The 14,263-nt window shown below is 49.9% G+C and overlaps 7 protein-coding genes across 7 annotated transcripts; 3 read left to right on the top strand and 4 right to left on the bottom strand.

The window, feature by feature from the left end:
- Positions 1-1,146: 1,146 nt before the first annotated feature.
- On the bottom strand, positions 1,147-3,346 carry NECHADRAFT_98423 (uncharacterized protein; the record flags this gene model as incomplete). The annotated part of the gene is made up of 10 exons (XM_003039234.1): positions 1,147-1,199; positions 1,232-1,235; positions 1,549-1,600; positions 1,654-1,754; positions 1,821-2,059; positions 2,108-2,163; positions 2,216-2,522; positions 2,571-2,928; positions 2,989-3,110; positions 3,322-3,346. 10 exons carry the CDS (start codon positions 3,344-3,346, stop codon positions 1,147-1,149), a joined length of 1,317 nt encoding a protein of 438 aa, XP_003039280.1.
- Positions 3,347-3,485: 139 nt separating this feature from the next.
- On the top strand, positions 3,486-4,262 carry NECHADRAFT_56470 (uncharacterized protein; the record flags this gene model as incomplete). The annotated part of the gene is made up of 1 exon (XM_003039243.1): positions 3,486-4,262. One exon carries the CDS (start codon positions 3,486-3,488, stop codon positions 4,260-4,262), a length of 777 nt encoding a protein of 258 aa, XP_003039289.1.
- A 484-nt stretch (positions 4,263-4,746) lies between these two features.
- On the bottom strand, positions 4,747-6,258 carry NECHADRAFT_56474 (uncharacterized protein; the record flags this gene model as incomplete). Its single annotated transcript, XM_003039233.1, has 1 exon — positions 4,747-6,258. One exon carries the CDS (start codon positions 6,256-6,258, stop codon positions 4,747-4,749), a length of 1,512 nt encoding a protein of 503 aa, XP_003039279.1.
- A 543-nt stretch (positions 6,259-6,801) lies between these two features.
- Positions 6,802-8,740, top strand: NECHADRAFT_89357 (uncharacterized protein; the record flags this gene model as incomplete). Its single annotated transcript, XM_003039242.1, has 7 exons — positions 6,802-7,040; positions 7,089-7,181; positions 7,237-7,435; positions 7,497-7,801; positions 8,021-8,437; positions 8,572-8,593; positions 8,648-8,740. The coding sequence occupies 7 exons, from the start codon at positions 6,802-6,804 to the stop codon at positions 8,738-8,740; spliced, it is 1,368 nt and encodes a 455-aa protein (XP_003039288.1).
- A 269-nt stretch (positions 8,741-9,009) lies between these two features.
- NECHADRAFT_89356 (uncharacterized protein) lies at positions 9,010-10,520 on the bottom strand (the record flags this gene model as incomplete). The annotated part of the gene is made up of 4 exons (XM_003039232.1): positions 9,010-9,123; positions 9,211-9,451; positions 9,502-10,259; positions 10,311-10,520. 4 exons carry the CDS (start codon positions 10,518-10,520, stop codon positions 9,010-9,012), a joined length of 1,323 nt encoding a protein of 440 aa, XP_003039278.1.
- Positions 10,521-10,593: 73 nt separating this feature from the next.
- NECHADRAFT_98420 (uncharacterized protein) lies at positions 10,594-11,673 on the top strand (the record flags this gene model as incomplete). Its single annotated transcript, XM_003039241.1, has 2 exons — positions 10,594-11,396; positions 11,457-11,673. The coding sequence occupies 2 exons, from the start codon at positions 10,594-10,596 to the stop codon at positions 11,671-11,673; spliced, it is 1,020 nt and encodes a 339-aa protein (XP_003039287.1).
- A 441-nt stretch (positions 11,674-12,114) lies between these two features.
- Positions 12,115-13,908, bottom strand: NECHADRAFT_89354 (uncharacterized protein; the record flags this gene model as incomplete). Its single annotated transcript, XM_003039231.1, has 6 exons — positions 12,115-12,344; positions 12,401-12,609; positions 12,701-13,042; positions 13,096-13,416; positions 13,456-13,632; positions 13,685-13,908. 6 exons carry the CDS (start codon positions 13,906-13,908, stop codon positions 12,115-12,117), a joined length of 1,503 nt encoding a protein of 500 aa, XP_003039277.1.
- Positions 13,909-14,263: the final 355 nt, after the last annotated feature.

Below are 14,263 nucleotides of genomic sequence, written 5' to 3'. Positions count from 1 at the left end.
TAAGAGATAAATTAAAAGGTATAAAAATAGCTTTTTAGACTTAATTCTTAAAGTTATTTAGTTTTTTATAAAAGAAATAAAAGCTATTATATATAAGGTTACCTTATTAATAGCTAAAGTTAAAGACCTTTAAGAAATAAATAAGATATTAAGTTAATATTAAAGGGTAAAAAAGACTAAATTATAAAAAAGAGGGGTAATAATAATAAAAGAAAAAAGATAAGTAATTAATTAAATAGAGGTTAATATATAGGTAATAGCTAAATTATTAAGGAGTAGTAATTAAGGAAGGTTATTATAATTAGGTATTTAATATTATAATATTTATAGTAAGCCTAGCTATAATATAAAGACTTATTAAGTAATAATTAAAATATCTAAGGAAAAATATAATAAATAATTTTAATTAATTAAATAATTTATAGTAATTTTATTATAATTTATATTATAGAGGTTAAGATTTTTAAGATATTTACTTATTTAAAATATTTATTTATTAAGTATATTATATTAATTATTTTTAATTATAATAATAACTTAATTACTTAAGAGGTTCTTTTTTAGTATTAATTAATAAAGTAATATTAGCTTATAATTATAATAAATAATTAAATTACTTAGCTTTTTATATTAATAGCTTAAATAATTATAACTTATTTTTAATTTCTAAGTTAAATTAATTTTAATTTTTTTAATTTTTTTATACTTATAATAATTATTTTATTTATAATTATACTTATTATAAAGCTAATTTTATTAAAGTTATAAATATTAATAAGGGTAATATTATATTTCGCGATTATATTTTTTATAAATAAGAATTATTTTAAAATACTAAATAAATCTTTATATTTAGTTCTTTAATAATTATATCTATTATAAAAATATATCTTAAGCTCTAAGTATTACTTAATAAAATTAAAAGCCTAGTACTTATTAATAAGTAATATATTATAATTAATTAATAGCTAATTAGTTATTTCTTTAATATTATAAAGTTATAGAGGAAACCCTTAAGAGTCTAGGTTAGGAATATAATTAATAATAATCTATTCCTCTAGATTAGATAGTTTATATAAATTAGGGATAATATCGCCTCGAGAAGGTTTACTATAATATTAGACATAGAGGGTACTAAGCGGGACCTTATATATCTTTATAATAGGGTAGATATATAATTTCGGGTTCTTTTAAAGAGCCTAAAGGGCAAGGATAATATTTATCTCTTTACTTAACTATGATATATTTAGTAGTTAAGAAATAATTAATTAAATAAAAAGAAGGGGCGTTAAGGGATTTTTTTCCGACTTATTTATCACGTACGTTATATATACGGGACTGTCCCAAGGTTTCCGCTATGTATCTATTGTATCACATATAGCTCTCACAATTGAAGTAAATTCTTCATCCATTCCCCACTCAAACCCAGTCACTGCAGTCTTCTAGACTGATTAGTTGTGTGTTGTGGCCTCGACCCCAAGCTTCTTCAACTGTTTTTCCAACAACGTAAGCATATGAACCAAAATATGAATGTCCCCTCGTACTCACCTCAGCAATAACATCATATCCATAGACAAAGTCCTGTGCGCCTGGGTCAATCCTAACAATCATGTCAGCCTCAGTCAGATCTTGTCAAGCTTCGGCGATGCATACCAGTAGAATGGGTATCCGGGTTGCTGATCGTAGAGTTGAGATTCGGCGAGCTTATCTCTCGCCTCTTGCTCTGGGCCATCAGGCAAGTGGTTGATGTGTCTCTGCATCACGCTTCAACCGCCTGCTCTCTCCTCTGACTCCCTCTTTGTCAAAGATTGTAGACTTACCTGCTTTATACTCCACTTCTGTAGGGCGGTGCTCCGGGGGACTCTCAGGTCTTGATACGTCTTCAGAGCACTAGGCAGTTCCTCTTTGCTCTTTATCTTGGAAAGAAGGGTGCCTAGTGCGGCACCGTCCTCGATAGCAGAGCCAGCTCCCTGTGCCATGTACGGCAGCATCGGGTGGTAGGCATCGCCTAGGAATACGACCGTGGCTTCTTCGTTGTACCAGCGCTCCAGTTCGTTAACTATGCAGCGTTAGATAGGGCCGAGAGTTAAGCTTCCGTGGCACTCACGATGCATTAGCTTCCACTTCTCTATTTTGTTGACCTGGCATAGGAACCTTTGCAGCCTGGGGTTATCGATCAGCATGTATCTATCGGTGGCGATGGCTGTCAACTCACAGCGGATCCCACTTGTCAAAAATCTCCCTCATCTCGGAAAGGTCACCTGGCATCTTGGCCACGTTGTCTGGCAGATTATCCGGAACCAGCAGGACAATGTTGGCCATGGTGTTGTTCCTAAGAGGGTAGTAGATGGCGTGGCATTCTGGGCCAACCCATAGGCAGACCCGGGGCTTGTTCATGAAGTCGAGCAGCTCCTGATCCTGGATTTCTTCGGATTTGAGGACAATGCGATACGCGAGGTCCCCCGTCGCTATGGGACGGCTGGGCCTACCGAGAACCTTGGATCGGGTGTTGGACCAGAGTCCTGTTCCGTGTTAGCTTAGGTAGTAATATGATAGCTGGGGGATCCTACCATCTGCAGCTATTACTAGATCTCCGGTGATCTTGTCACCCTTGTCGGTGGTCAACTGGGGAATCGAAAGATCCATATCCTTTACCAGAGTACCGAATTGGAAGCGGACGCCGAGGCTCTTGGCCCGCTTAAACATTGCTAGCTGTAGATCGGCTCGGTGCATATCCCAGTAGGGAGACCGATACTTGTCGAGCATCTCTGCGGCAAAGTTCTGGCGCTCGCCAAGAAGCTTACGGCCGTCAAATCGGCGGACAAGGAACTCTTCCGGGCTGCTCGCCAGCTTCTCAAGGCCAGGCTTGAGACCCCAACGAAGAAGCAGCCGTGTCGCATTCGGTGTGAGCTGAAGACCTGCACCGATCTAGGGGGCCCAACATGTCAGCGTCTGCTGTATAGGGTTACAGGCCCCAGTGGAACTCACCTCAGCTAGCACAGGAGCCGATTCCACGACGAGGACATCGTGGCCAGGCGACTCTTGCTTGACCGAGAGGGCGGCGGCGAGTCCACCCAGCCCGGCTCCGATAACGACGAGTACGGCAAAGTCTGTAGATCTTTCTGTATTCCTTCCTTCTGTGTAGAGGTACCTATTAGGGCATGAAATGATTCCCAATGTGTGCCATGGTTTTATAGTTCATGCCTCATTGTTGGCCATTGAACTCCCTACCCTGGTGGGTAGCGCTCTCTACGATTAGCCCAGCCACTCAAAGTATCAGCCCAAACTCTTAATTCACCACCGCAGAAGAGATTTATCCACCGGTGTACCCGCTGTATCTATCCATCGATCCATTAATCCATCTATATAGCCAGAGCAGTCAGTAATCCCTCGTCCCGACTCAAAACCAGTCACTCACCAAGCTACGTCTCCGCAAGTTGTTCTTATTCTCCACAACACATTCCACCTCGACAGCAGTTTCCATCATGTCAACACTGGCCGGCAAGGTTGCTCTGATCAGCGGCTCCTCGGCGGGTTTAGGCGCCGCCATCGCCCGGGAGCTGTTCAGCCGCGGGGCGTCTGTGGTCATCAACTATCCCAACCAAAGTGAGAAGGCCAACGCAGACAATGTTCTCAAGAGCCTTGGCGAACCCAGCCGAGCTGTCGCTGTAGAAGCAGACCTTTCAACGCCAGAGGGGCCACGGGTGCTTGCTGATGCGGCGGCCAAGGCCTTTGGCAAGATGGACATCCTGGTCAACAGCGCTGGCATCAACCGTCCGACGTTTCTCGACGATCCTGACGACGCAAAGGTCGAAAAGACGTGGCATGATATTGTCTACCTCAACGCCAGAGGCGTCTTCTTCCTGACCCGCGCCGTCCTCAAGCACCTTTCACACGAGAACTCGCGCATCATCAACATCGGCAGCTCCGTGTCCCGCACACCGGGGCCGGAATCAAGCATTTATGCCGGAACCAAGGGGCTCGTCGAGGTCTACACCCAGTGCTGGGCGTCGGAGCTCCCTCGCAAGTACGGATGCACCGTCAACGCCGTGGCCCCCGGCCCTGTCGGCACAGATGCCTTTCTCGCTGCTCCCAGCGCCGTCAGAGAGGCACTGCAGCCGATGATTGACGCTACACCTGTCGCTGCGCGTGTGGGTACACCTGAGGAGATTGCATGGGTTGTTGCAACCTTGGCTGAGGAGAAGGCGGGTTGGATCAACGGCGCGTATATCCCCGTCAGTGGTGGATCCAGCATATTCTAGATGAGCTATCGTTTTTAGGTGTCTTGGAATAGAATGATGTACAATCGCTGGATCACTTGATTGACTGACCGTAATAAATGTCATGTTTGAGTGAACAATGTGGAGGTGGGATCGACTGTAACTATACCAACTCCCGATAACCCGCCGTCAACACTCACAAGTGGCGAAAGATCAGACAAGAGTTGCAATGATCTGACCATTCAGATACTCATTTTGATCACGATGCTGCGGATAGACTTCAGGACGCCTTAGATAACGGAACGTATCGGAATGCAAGGCAATTCGGAAAACAGGACACATCTTTCTTCGTATCTCAACGTCCTGCATGTTTTTCGGTCTGCGGTAGTGACTGTAAATGATGCCCTTGCTTGAGATGCCTACCCGAGCTTCCTCCCCCCATCAACGGCCTGGATTTGTACCTGTATCTTAAGAAGAGCATACTGCTTTGTCAGGACGAGTACCAGAATCAAGTGAAGGTCCAATCCTAATGCCCGTTTGCAACTCCATTCGCTCTCCGTGCCTCTCTCGCCTCCCTGGCGGCGTCGACCTCCTTGCCATCCACCCAGCTACCATGGAGGCCGTCCATCAGCTTGAAAGGCAGCTTGATCTCGGCCAGGGGCCCCTTGGTGATGTCCAAGGCCTCAAATAGCAGCACCACGTTGCGGCCTTCACGATATCGGTCGGCCACGACGAGGATGTAGCCGTCTTCGGGGTCAGCTCCCTCGTACCTCGGCACAAAGACGGGCTCCTGGAAGGTGGAATCGTCCCCGTGGCGGTACGACTGCAGCTCGCCCGTCTCAAAGTTGTAGCACACCAGAGTGTTGAAGCCGACGTTGCCTTTGGCAGTCTCGTGGTCGTTGATCTTGACTTGATGGGTAGGGTCGACCTTCAAGATCCAGACGCGCGAGTACTTCTTACCCAAGAGGCGGTCGTCGATGCGGCCAAACTCGTTGACGCCGTCGACGAGGACACCCTCGGGGTGGATCATCTTGTCAGTGCTGGCGTTGGGGTCGAACCGGTAGCGAACGATGGGCGCCTTGACCTTTCTGGGGTCGGTGAAGAACCTCTCGCCCTTGGTGTTTGGGAAGAAGGGGAAGTGCAGGTCGGTCCAGACGTTGGCATCCAGGACCAGCTTGCCATCCTCCTCGTAGGCGTTGATGGTGTGCGAGTAGCAGCCCTGGGGTGTCTTGAACCACTTGGCGTCCTCGGGCTTGGCGCCTCGCCGAGGGATGACACCCAGAAGCTGGTAGTCGAGGTTCTCGTCCCAGTAGAAGTGGTCACCGCCGCTCTTCATCTGCTCCAGGCTGGCCTTGAGGCCGTTGATGGGGAACACGACCCAGTTGTCGGTGGCCCAGAAGTCGTGGATCATGCAGGGCCATGGCGCCTTGAACCACACTTCTTCTGAGAGCTTGCCGTCCTTGTCGACGGTAAAGGAGCAGATATCCGGGGACGCCTCTCCGGCAGCCTCATACCCATAGCAGACCAGCTCCCCCGTGGTGGAGTCCGCCTTGGGGTGGGCAGTGTGCGTTGGGCAGCTGAGCGTGCCATTGTAGTCGACATAGCCGAGGGTCTCGAGGGTGATGGGGTCAAGCTCCATGGGCCGGGCATCCTCCTTGAGCGCCATGAGCTTGTTGTCATGAAAGACAACATGAGTATTGGCCGTGGTACCCTTGAGGACGTTCTGGACGCGCGGGTCATCCGTGAACTTGTTGCGGTACCTGCCAAAGAGGGCCCGCCTGGCATCGCGCTCGGCGATGAGCTTGGGCGTGCGCACGTAGCGCTGCTTGAAGTCGACGTGGCCATCCTTGATGTAGAAGGAGCTGACATTTCCGTCGCCGTTGAGAGGGATCTCAGTTTCGGCAAAGATGGGTGGGAACGCGTGGTCTGGTTGCACGCGGTAGAAAGCCCCGTGGATGGTGCTGGGGATCTCTCCGATGACCTCGAGCTCGTAGGCGTCAGCCTCGAACCGCAGGTGGTCCTCGTTCCACTTGCTCATGGCATAGTGCTTGGGAAAGCGGGTGCCTGGGACTCCGGGAACGATGTGCGCCATGATGATCAAGATGTCTCTTCACAGTAGTTACGAGATGAATAGTTGTGGTGGAGATGCAGACAAGGAGTCCCGAGTCTCGGTGTGGTTCTTATATCAACAGTATCATATCCCCATCAAGAACCGTACTTCCGCTACAGAACCTAACTGCCGACTTGTTGCTTCCTTGGCCCCGAGCATTGTTCGAGGTGGCATCTCCACGCCACCCCAGAGTGGGTAAACTTGGCTCCCCACCAGTGCGCACTGAATGGCCTGACGCTACGGGATTAGCACGCACGGGTGCCACCGGGTGCCCGAGTAGTTGGAGATATGGAGCCGTTCATGCTGGCGGGGCCGGCATTTCCATTCGGCTGCTTCAAGTCCATAAGGACCTGCTTATCCTTAATAATGGACTTTGCCGAACGAGACTAGAATTCAACAAAGCCAAGACCCAAGACCCTTTTACTCTCTATTTACTGTCAAACACTTACCACACAGTTTAACAGATTCCAAATGGTTCAGTGGTACGCATCCCCAGAGCTTCAATCGCATCACGACCATGCGTTCGGAACTCGGAGACCAGGGACGCGGACCCTCCCCCCAGGCCACGACGAGGGGAGCTTCCTGCGTGTCCTAGATGAGTTCCGAGCCGCCATTGGCCAGGAAAATGTCATCGTCGACGACGATCTGGTTAACTTCCGTGACCCGTATCCCTTGTTTGAGGAGGGGTTCGAGGCCTCGGCTGGATTATGGTCAGACGCTTCAACCCAGGCGATAACAGCTTACTGACAATATTCTAGCCCGTCTACTGTCGAGGAAATCCAGGCAATCCTCAAGATAGCCAACCAGCACCAAGTCCCCATGTGGACCTGCTCACAGGGAAAGAACTTTGGGTAAGCCTAGCAGAGAGTCTGTGTTATCTTTGATCGTGCTGCTCACTGTTTGTAGATATGGTGGGCCTGCACCTCGAGTTGCTGGATCCATGGTGCTCTCTCTCCAGCGCATGAAGCGCATCTTGGAAGTCAACGAGAAGCTGGCCTACATCGTGGTCGAGCCTGGTGTAACCTTCTTCGATGTCTACAACCACCTTGTCGAGAACAAGCTTGACCTCTGGGTCTCTGTCCCGGCTTTGGGCTGGGGAAGTGTGGTGGGAAATGCAAGGCACCTCCCTCCCTCGATGGTGCTGCTCTCTGCTAACCGATTCTCAGACTCTAGATCGCGGCCACGGCTATACCATCTCGGGAGATCGCCAGCACTTCATCGGCAGCCTGGAGGTGGTGCTGGCCTCGGGGGATGTCCTCCGAACTGGCCAGTGGGCTGTGCCTAATTCCCCCAGCGCATATGCTTGCCCTAATAGCTTCGGCCCTCAGGTCGATGGCCTCTTCCTGCAGAGCAACCTGGGCATTGTCACAAAGATGGCTGTGGCCCTCGACGTGGCCCCAGCGTCTTTCATGGGCGTTAATGTCTACTGTCCCGAGGTCGAGGATATTGCTCCCCTCATCGATACACTCCAGTAGCTGGATCGTGAAGGGATCACGTAGAGCCACGGCATGATCACCAACATCAACCACTTTGCCTCTCATGATGCGCCCAAGCATGCGCAGCAGAGCGTCCCCGGCCCATTGACTCCTGAGAGTATCGCCGCTCTGAAGAAGAAGTACAACACGGGATACTGGCGATGCTAAGTGTCCCTGTATGGACCCAAGCAGCTGGTGGTTGCCCGCTGGGGCAGGATACAGGAAGTTGTCACCCAGAATCTTCCCAACGCCTGGACCGAGCATAAGCTCTACGAGGGCAAGGATGGCAGGCCTGTGGACAATAGCGAGATCGGAACACTCCCTGCCGGTGTTCCTTCAATGCTCGCCGTGAAACTCGCCGACTATAACCTTCCTGCCGATGGGACAGGAGCGGGTGCGCACATCGACACTACCCTCATCCTTCCGTGTGAGGGCAACACCGTCTTGACGTGGTTCCGAAAGGCAAAGGCCATCATGGAGGAGCAGGGTGTTGACCCATTCATTGGTTGTCACGTCTTCTCAAAGTACATCCTCTTTGTTCAGGAGTACGTCTTTGACAAGACTAGTACCAAGGCCCGTGAGGGTGGCCGCAAGGTTGTCAAGGCCCTGCTTACCGAGGCAGAGAAGAATGGGTTCGCTAACTATCGGTCCCATGTGTAGCACATGGGTAGGTTCCACTTGACCTTGATCTGAGACTTGGAGAGAGTTGCTAATTATTCCTAGACGCCGTCCAGAACCTATATGGGTTCAATGGTCATATCTATAGAAGATTCGTCGAGACTCTTAAGGTGCGTCGCGATCATAGCCGCAAAGCATCTCTGACTCTAATTTTTCGTCACTAGGCTGCCGTGGATCCAAATGGCATCCTATCTCCTGGAAAGCAGGGCATCTGGCCACTCAGAAATCTGGTTTATCTACCTTTGCGCAGGGGTTGAAGGTTTGGAGGGGAGGCCACACCGTAGATATGAATCTATCGTAGAATAGCATAACGAGTACAGTAACCAAGCCCAACAGTCAAGCATATGCGCAAAGCGGATTTTCAAAGCGCCACATATGACTTCTCGCTGCAGCCTATTGCCAATATGTGTCGTCGCTCCATGGTTCTTCCAGGCAACGCCAAAGAAAGATGTCTTCTTAGAGACGAGACAGACCAAGAGTACGATCCCTCATATTTCTCTACCCTATATAGTTTGGTTTCAATCCTTCATAAACGGGTCGGACACTTGTAGATAGAGTAGACGTGGCGCTTAGAGTCAATATTCTCTAAGACAATTCCCCAGGCACGTCGCCCAGCACACAGATCGCGAATGGGCCAAGGCTATTGATGTTTTCGTACAAAACAAAAACTTGGCTATGAACTTGGTTGATAATACCTTTCCTAATAGAAAAGCTTCCCGTCAACTACCTTCAAACCAGTCCCGAGCGTGCCAGCCGACTTGAGTGCTTTGGCATGTCGCAACGCCGCCACCTCGGTTTCTGAAACGAGGATAAAGTCATATTGAAGTAGTTTCGTGTTCCCTGATACTCCATATATCTCTGCGAATCCCGGCGTCTTAGAAACCTTTGTTAAGTCCACGACGAGAGACTCCTTGACGCCAAAGATAGCATCAGAAGTCTCATACGGGTCACCACGGAGATAGAGTGCCCTTTTAATGTCAGCAGAGACTCTTGAGTTGTATGCATTGGTATAGCTTACGTTATCAGCGGGTCGTAGCTAGCCTTCTTGAACTTGAAGTGTATATGGCTTGGCCGGTAGGGATGTCGGCCGAGAACCTTGAGGAGCTGACCCACTGGCCCGTCGTCGGGGATGGGATAAAGGACCGGGACAATAGCCTTGAAATGAAACTTGCCTTGGGGATCGCTATGTAGTATCGCTCGGTTATCAAAGCCTTCGCGATCTGCATATTGCATATCGTAGAAGCCCTTGGAGTCGGTCTCCCAGACATCAACCTCGATATCTGTCAACGGATTCCCTTGCGAGTCTCTTACTGAACACACGACTAAGAGGGGTTCTCCCTCTGGATCATGGGAAATGGTTTCACCGGAAGCCACATTTTCAGCTCCATTGGCATGAAACGGGCCGAGAATAGTTCCCTCTGTCGACGTAGGCGGTTTAGGATGATCAATAGAATCAACCAGTAGAGAGAGGCCTAGGATATTAGATAGGAGAATCAATTCCTGTCGTGTGTCGCTGTAAATCTTTCCGGTGCTGGTGAGGAATTGGATGGCTGCCTCCCACTCGGCTGTGCTCAGGCGAGTCTCACGGGCAAAATCATGAAGATGATGAGCGAGCCTCTCAAAGAGGAAGCGGGTTCGAGGGTCCTTGCAAGTAGAGTTTATGGCCACGACATTCTCGGTGATGTTTTCGGTCGTAAGATCCTTCAGTGGGGGGATATCAGGGCGAGTGTGCGATATGGTGACTTGTACTCCGGCAGTTGGTGAATTATGGATGTGCTTCGAATGGGAAGCGCTTCAAGCATTAGGTATTAAGCTAATCAATTGTACCCTGAACGTCGGGTGGGCAAGCAGCGGATGTCGGGCAACCCCGCCGGAGGTGGGGATGGCTCGGTGGGTGTTATCGAGGAAGACAACATGGGATGACATATAGTATGGAAAAGCCAGGCGGGTAATTCGTTGTTTGAGTAAGACTGATCTACCGAAGCTCACTGCCGGTTTAACATAAATGAAGATGTACGGGCGTACCGCTCGGCTCATGTCGAGACATCACTCCCATCACCACCATCACTATCACCACCATCACCATCGATTGACTCTGCCACGCGTCAAAATGGAGTCTTTCGCTTATACCCCCTTGCCTCATAGGATTATCTTTGGACGTGGTTCAATCCGAAAGCTTCCGCAATGCCTCGAAGAACTTGGCTTTCGCCGGCCCTTGGTCCTTTCGACTCCTCAGCAAGTCGACCAAGCGAAACAAATCACCACCATCTTGGAGCCCCACATGGAAGCCACCTGGGTTTTCTCCGAGGCCACGATGCATACGCCTTTGGATATCACCGAGAAAGCTCTCCAGTTCTGCCAGGAGAAACAGCCTGACGCCCTGGTCTCGATTGGAGGCGGTAGTACCACTGGCCTTGGAAAGGCCATCAGCTTCCGCAAAGGCATTTACCACATCGCCATTCCAACCACATACGCCGGTAGTGAGGTGACTCCGATCCTTGGGGAGACCGTTGATGGCGTCAAGACAACCCAGACAAATCTTTCAATCCTCCCCAAGACGGTCATCTACGACGTTGACTTGACTCTCACGCTTCCACTGTCCATATCGCTCACCAGCCTTGTCAATGCCCTTGCACATGCCGTCGAAGCCCTTTACGCTCCCAATATCAACCCCATGGTCAGTCTCATGGCGACCGAAGGCGTCAAGTCCCTCGCAAGAGGAGCGTACGAGTTGCTTGACGATGCCAACTCCATTTCGGCTCGCTCTACTTGCCAGTACGGAGCCTGGCTCTGCGGAACATGCTTGGGTAGCGTTGGAATGTCTCTCCATCATAAGCTGTGCCATATATTAGGTGGCTCGTTTAATTTGCCGCATGCGGAAACACACACAATCATCCTCCTATACGCACTGGCGTACAATGCGCCTTAGATTCCCGAGGCTATGAAGATTCTTGCTGGTGCGTTTCCGGATAGCGATGGTGACGCTTTACGCGGCCTTAATACTCTGCTCCGCAAGCTAGGCGTTCCCCGGAGCTTGGGATCCATAGGATTCAAGGAGACAGATATCGATAAGGCAGCCGATCTCGCCGTTAGCAAATCCTACCCCAACCCAAGAGATATCGACAGAGATCTGATTAGGGAGGTCATCAGGAGGGCGTGGGCTGGGGTGGAGGCAATAGCTGATTTGTAGAACAGTAGGGAACGAAGACAGGCTGAAAAGAGCATATTTGCACAACTTTTGCTGAAGGGACGTGCCATAGGCCCGTTGAATCACTATGAACATTGTGCGTTGAGGTCATGCGGGTGAACAACTCGCAGTGATTCCACCTAAGCCAAGGTTTCAGACAGTACAGCACTGTACCTGAGATGCGCCTTCAGAAGCATCATCCTCATCAGCAATAATATTATACCATGTTGAATTCACCTGAAGATGTTCAAATTGTGGCGTGATAATAGAGACTGTTGACCAGACAGAGGAATCAAGCATGCTCTCGAAACCCCTTCCAAGTTATTCTGTATACCATCCATACCTCTAATTCTTGTAGCCCTTAGTAGGCATATACTTTCCCTCTATCGCGTGCAAAATCTATGCCGTCTTACTCCCAACAGGACTAACCTTTCCGGACGGCATCTACTCAATGTTTGCTGCCTCTGTGCACTCCCTCTGGATCAGGGCAGCGTGAGCCGGACTTCGAACCGTGACCTTTACCTCGTATGGCTTCTCTGTGCTGATCTCAAACGGCTTGCCGACCGGGATCGGATGCCCCGGAACCGTGTGGAAGTCGAAGCAGTATAGGACGCGCGCGATCAGCAAGTGAAGGCTGTTGCTAGCGATGACCCATCCGGGACAGACTCGACGGCCTAGTAAACACCTATTGTGTTAGTGATATGCTGGTAGAGCGTGTGTCTCGACTTACCTGCTCTAAAGGCCAAGTGCCCCTTTAGCGGCTTGTCTAGGTCCTCGTTTAGGAATCGCTCGGGCCAGAATCTTTCCGGCTGCTCGTACTCAGATCCCCCCATGTGCACGCCCCAACTGTTCCAGATGACGTTGGTTCCGGCTGGGAGGTTGTAGCCCTCGAAAGAGTCGTCCTCGATCAATGAATGGGCAATTTCGGGGAATGAGATACTGGAGATATAAGTCAGCCTGGTCTGAATGGAAAGTGCGGCATCGCGCCCTCAGAGAGCATGCAACGCAGCGCTCGTAGAAGGTTCCTTACTTCCATCGAAGAACTTCTTTGCTGACCGCTTTGATGTAGGGCAGATCGGCAATATCACTCGCAACCGGGAGTCTCTCAGCGTTAGCACCGCAAACCTCATCCAGGTCCTGTCGTGCACGCCGCACCGAGTCAGGAAAGAGTGCTGCCCCGGCCATGAGCTGATTCAAAGCCATACGTGTAGTGTCGGATCTAGCTTCAATGAGGGATCCTGCGAGAAACACCGTCGACTCATAATCAAGCGACTTGTCTCTTCCGAGCCTCTGGAACTCGGAAACAAAGCAGGTTACATCCTTGCCCTGTCGCTGTCGCTCGGCGAGGCTCTCGAACTCTTCCATAAAGTTCCTGTCTCGAGGTCAGTACTCATCCCAATTTGAAAGCATAACGTAGTAGCATACTTCTTGGATTGCTCGAAAACGCTGTCTCCCCACCATCTCCATGGCTGAATCGAGCGCGGGAGAGGGATAGATGCCAGGAATGGGAAGGAATCGATCAAGTTAGAGCCAGGCTCAAACATCTTCATGATCTCGTTGTTGGTTTCAATGATCCTATCGACATTGGGGTCGCCCAGCTTGGTTCTTCGCCCAAACACCATGCTCATGATGAGGGAGCTGGCGTAGCGAGCGTGAGCCTGGTTCCACAGGTCCGGCTCGGTAAGGTACTGATGGAGCAGCGCTCGAGACTTGACATCCTGCAGAGGGGCAAACACGTTGCGGTTTCTAGGGCCTATGATCTCGTGGATGACCTTGCGCTCCTACTTCCAAAGGTTGCCGTAGGGCATGAAGACGACGCGTTTGCCTCCAGAGGCAACGTCTCCGGGCATGGGCAGATTCTGCCGCGAAATGTACCGCGCCCCACGCTTATCGAGGATTTCATTTGCAACACGCTGAGAGTTCATGAACACCCAGTAGTTGGAGCCCACCTTGAGCGTGAACCTGGACCAGATGAGTCGTTAGCGCTGGTTTCTCTGTGACCTTTGAGACATACATTTCACCGTATTTCTTGGCCAGCTTGTGGAGGTACAGGCGCCGCTCTGCCGTGTCGGTTGGGATTTGCAGCATGTTCCCAAACAGAGGGACTCCGGGCACGAGATTGGGAAAGTTGTATTTGTGATGGAACCGGAAGAAAAGAATGGTGCGGTATAGAAGCCATAGTAATAGCAACGCGCTGACCACGGGCAGCGTTAATGACTGTCCTTCTAGCAACTTCATGGTAAAAGAATAGAGGTTTAAGTTATCAAATCTAGGGCGTAACTCCTCACTTGACTCTCTGTGCGCTGCACTCGACGCACTTGGTACTTATGGACAAAGGGCATCCAACGGATCAAGCGGGCAGGTGGCGTGTGGCACTCAGGGTGGGCCGGTATATGCGTCTACGCACGTAGGATAGGAACATATTCCGGACTCTAAAGCTTAATGTTAGGGGCTTTGATCAGATGGCTGTAGATCCTGTATATGTATTGGTGTTGTCGAGTGGCTACTAAAGTAATATAGCCATGAGCCCAACCTGCTAACCGGACAAATATAACACCTTGAAGGTAAATGGGCCTATTAACCGCTACTGAGA

This window comes from Fusarium vanettenii (assembly GCF_000151355.1).
Source record: "Fusarium vanettenii 77-13-4 unplaced genomic scaffold NECHAsca_133_unmapped, whole genome shotgun sequence".
NCBI classification, from domain to species: Eukaryota; Fungi; Ascomycota; class Sordariomycetes; order Hypocreales; family Nectriaceae; genus Fusarium; species Fusarium vanettenii.
The sequence above is the reverse complement of the archived record's forward strand: the minus strand, read 5'-3'. Positions and strand labels throughout refer to the sequence as shown.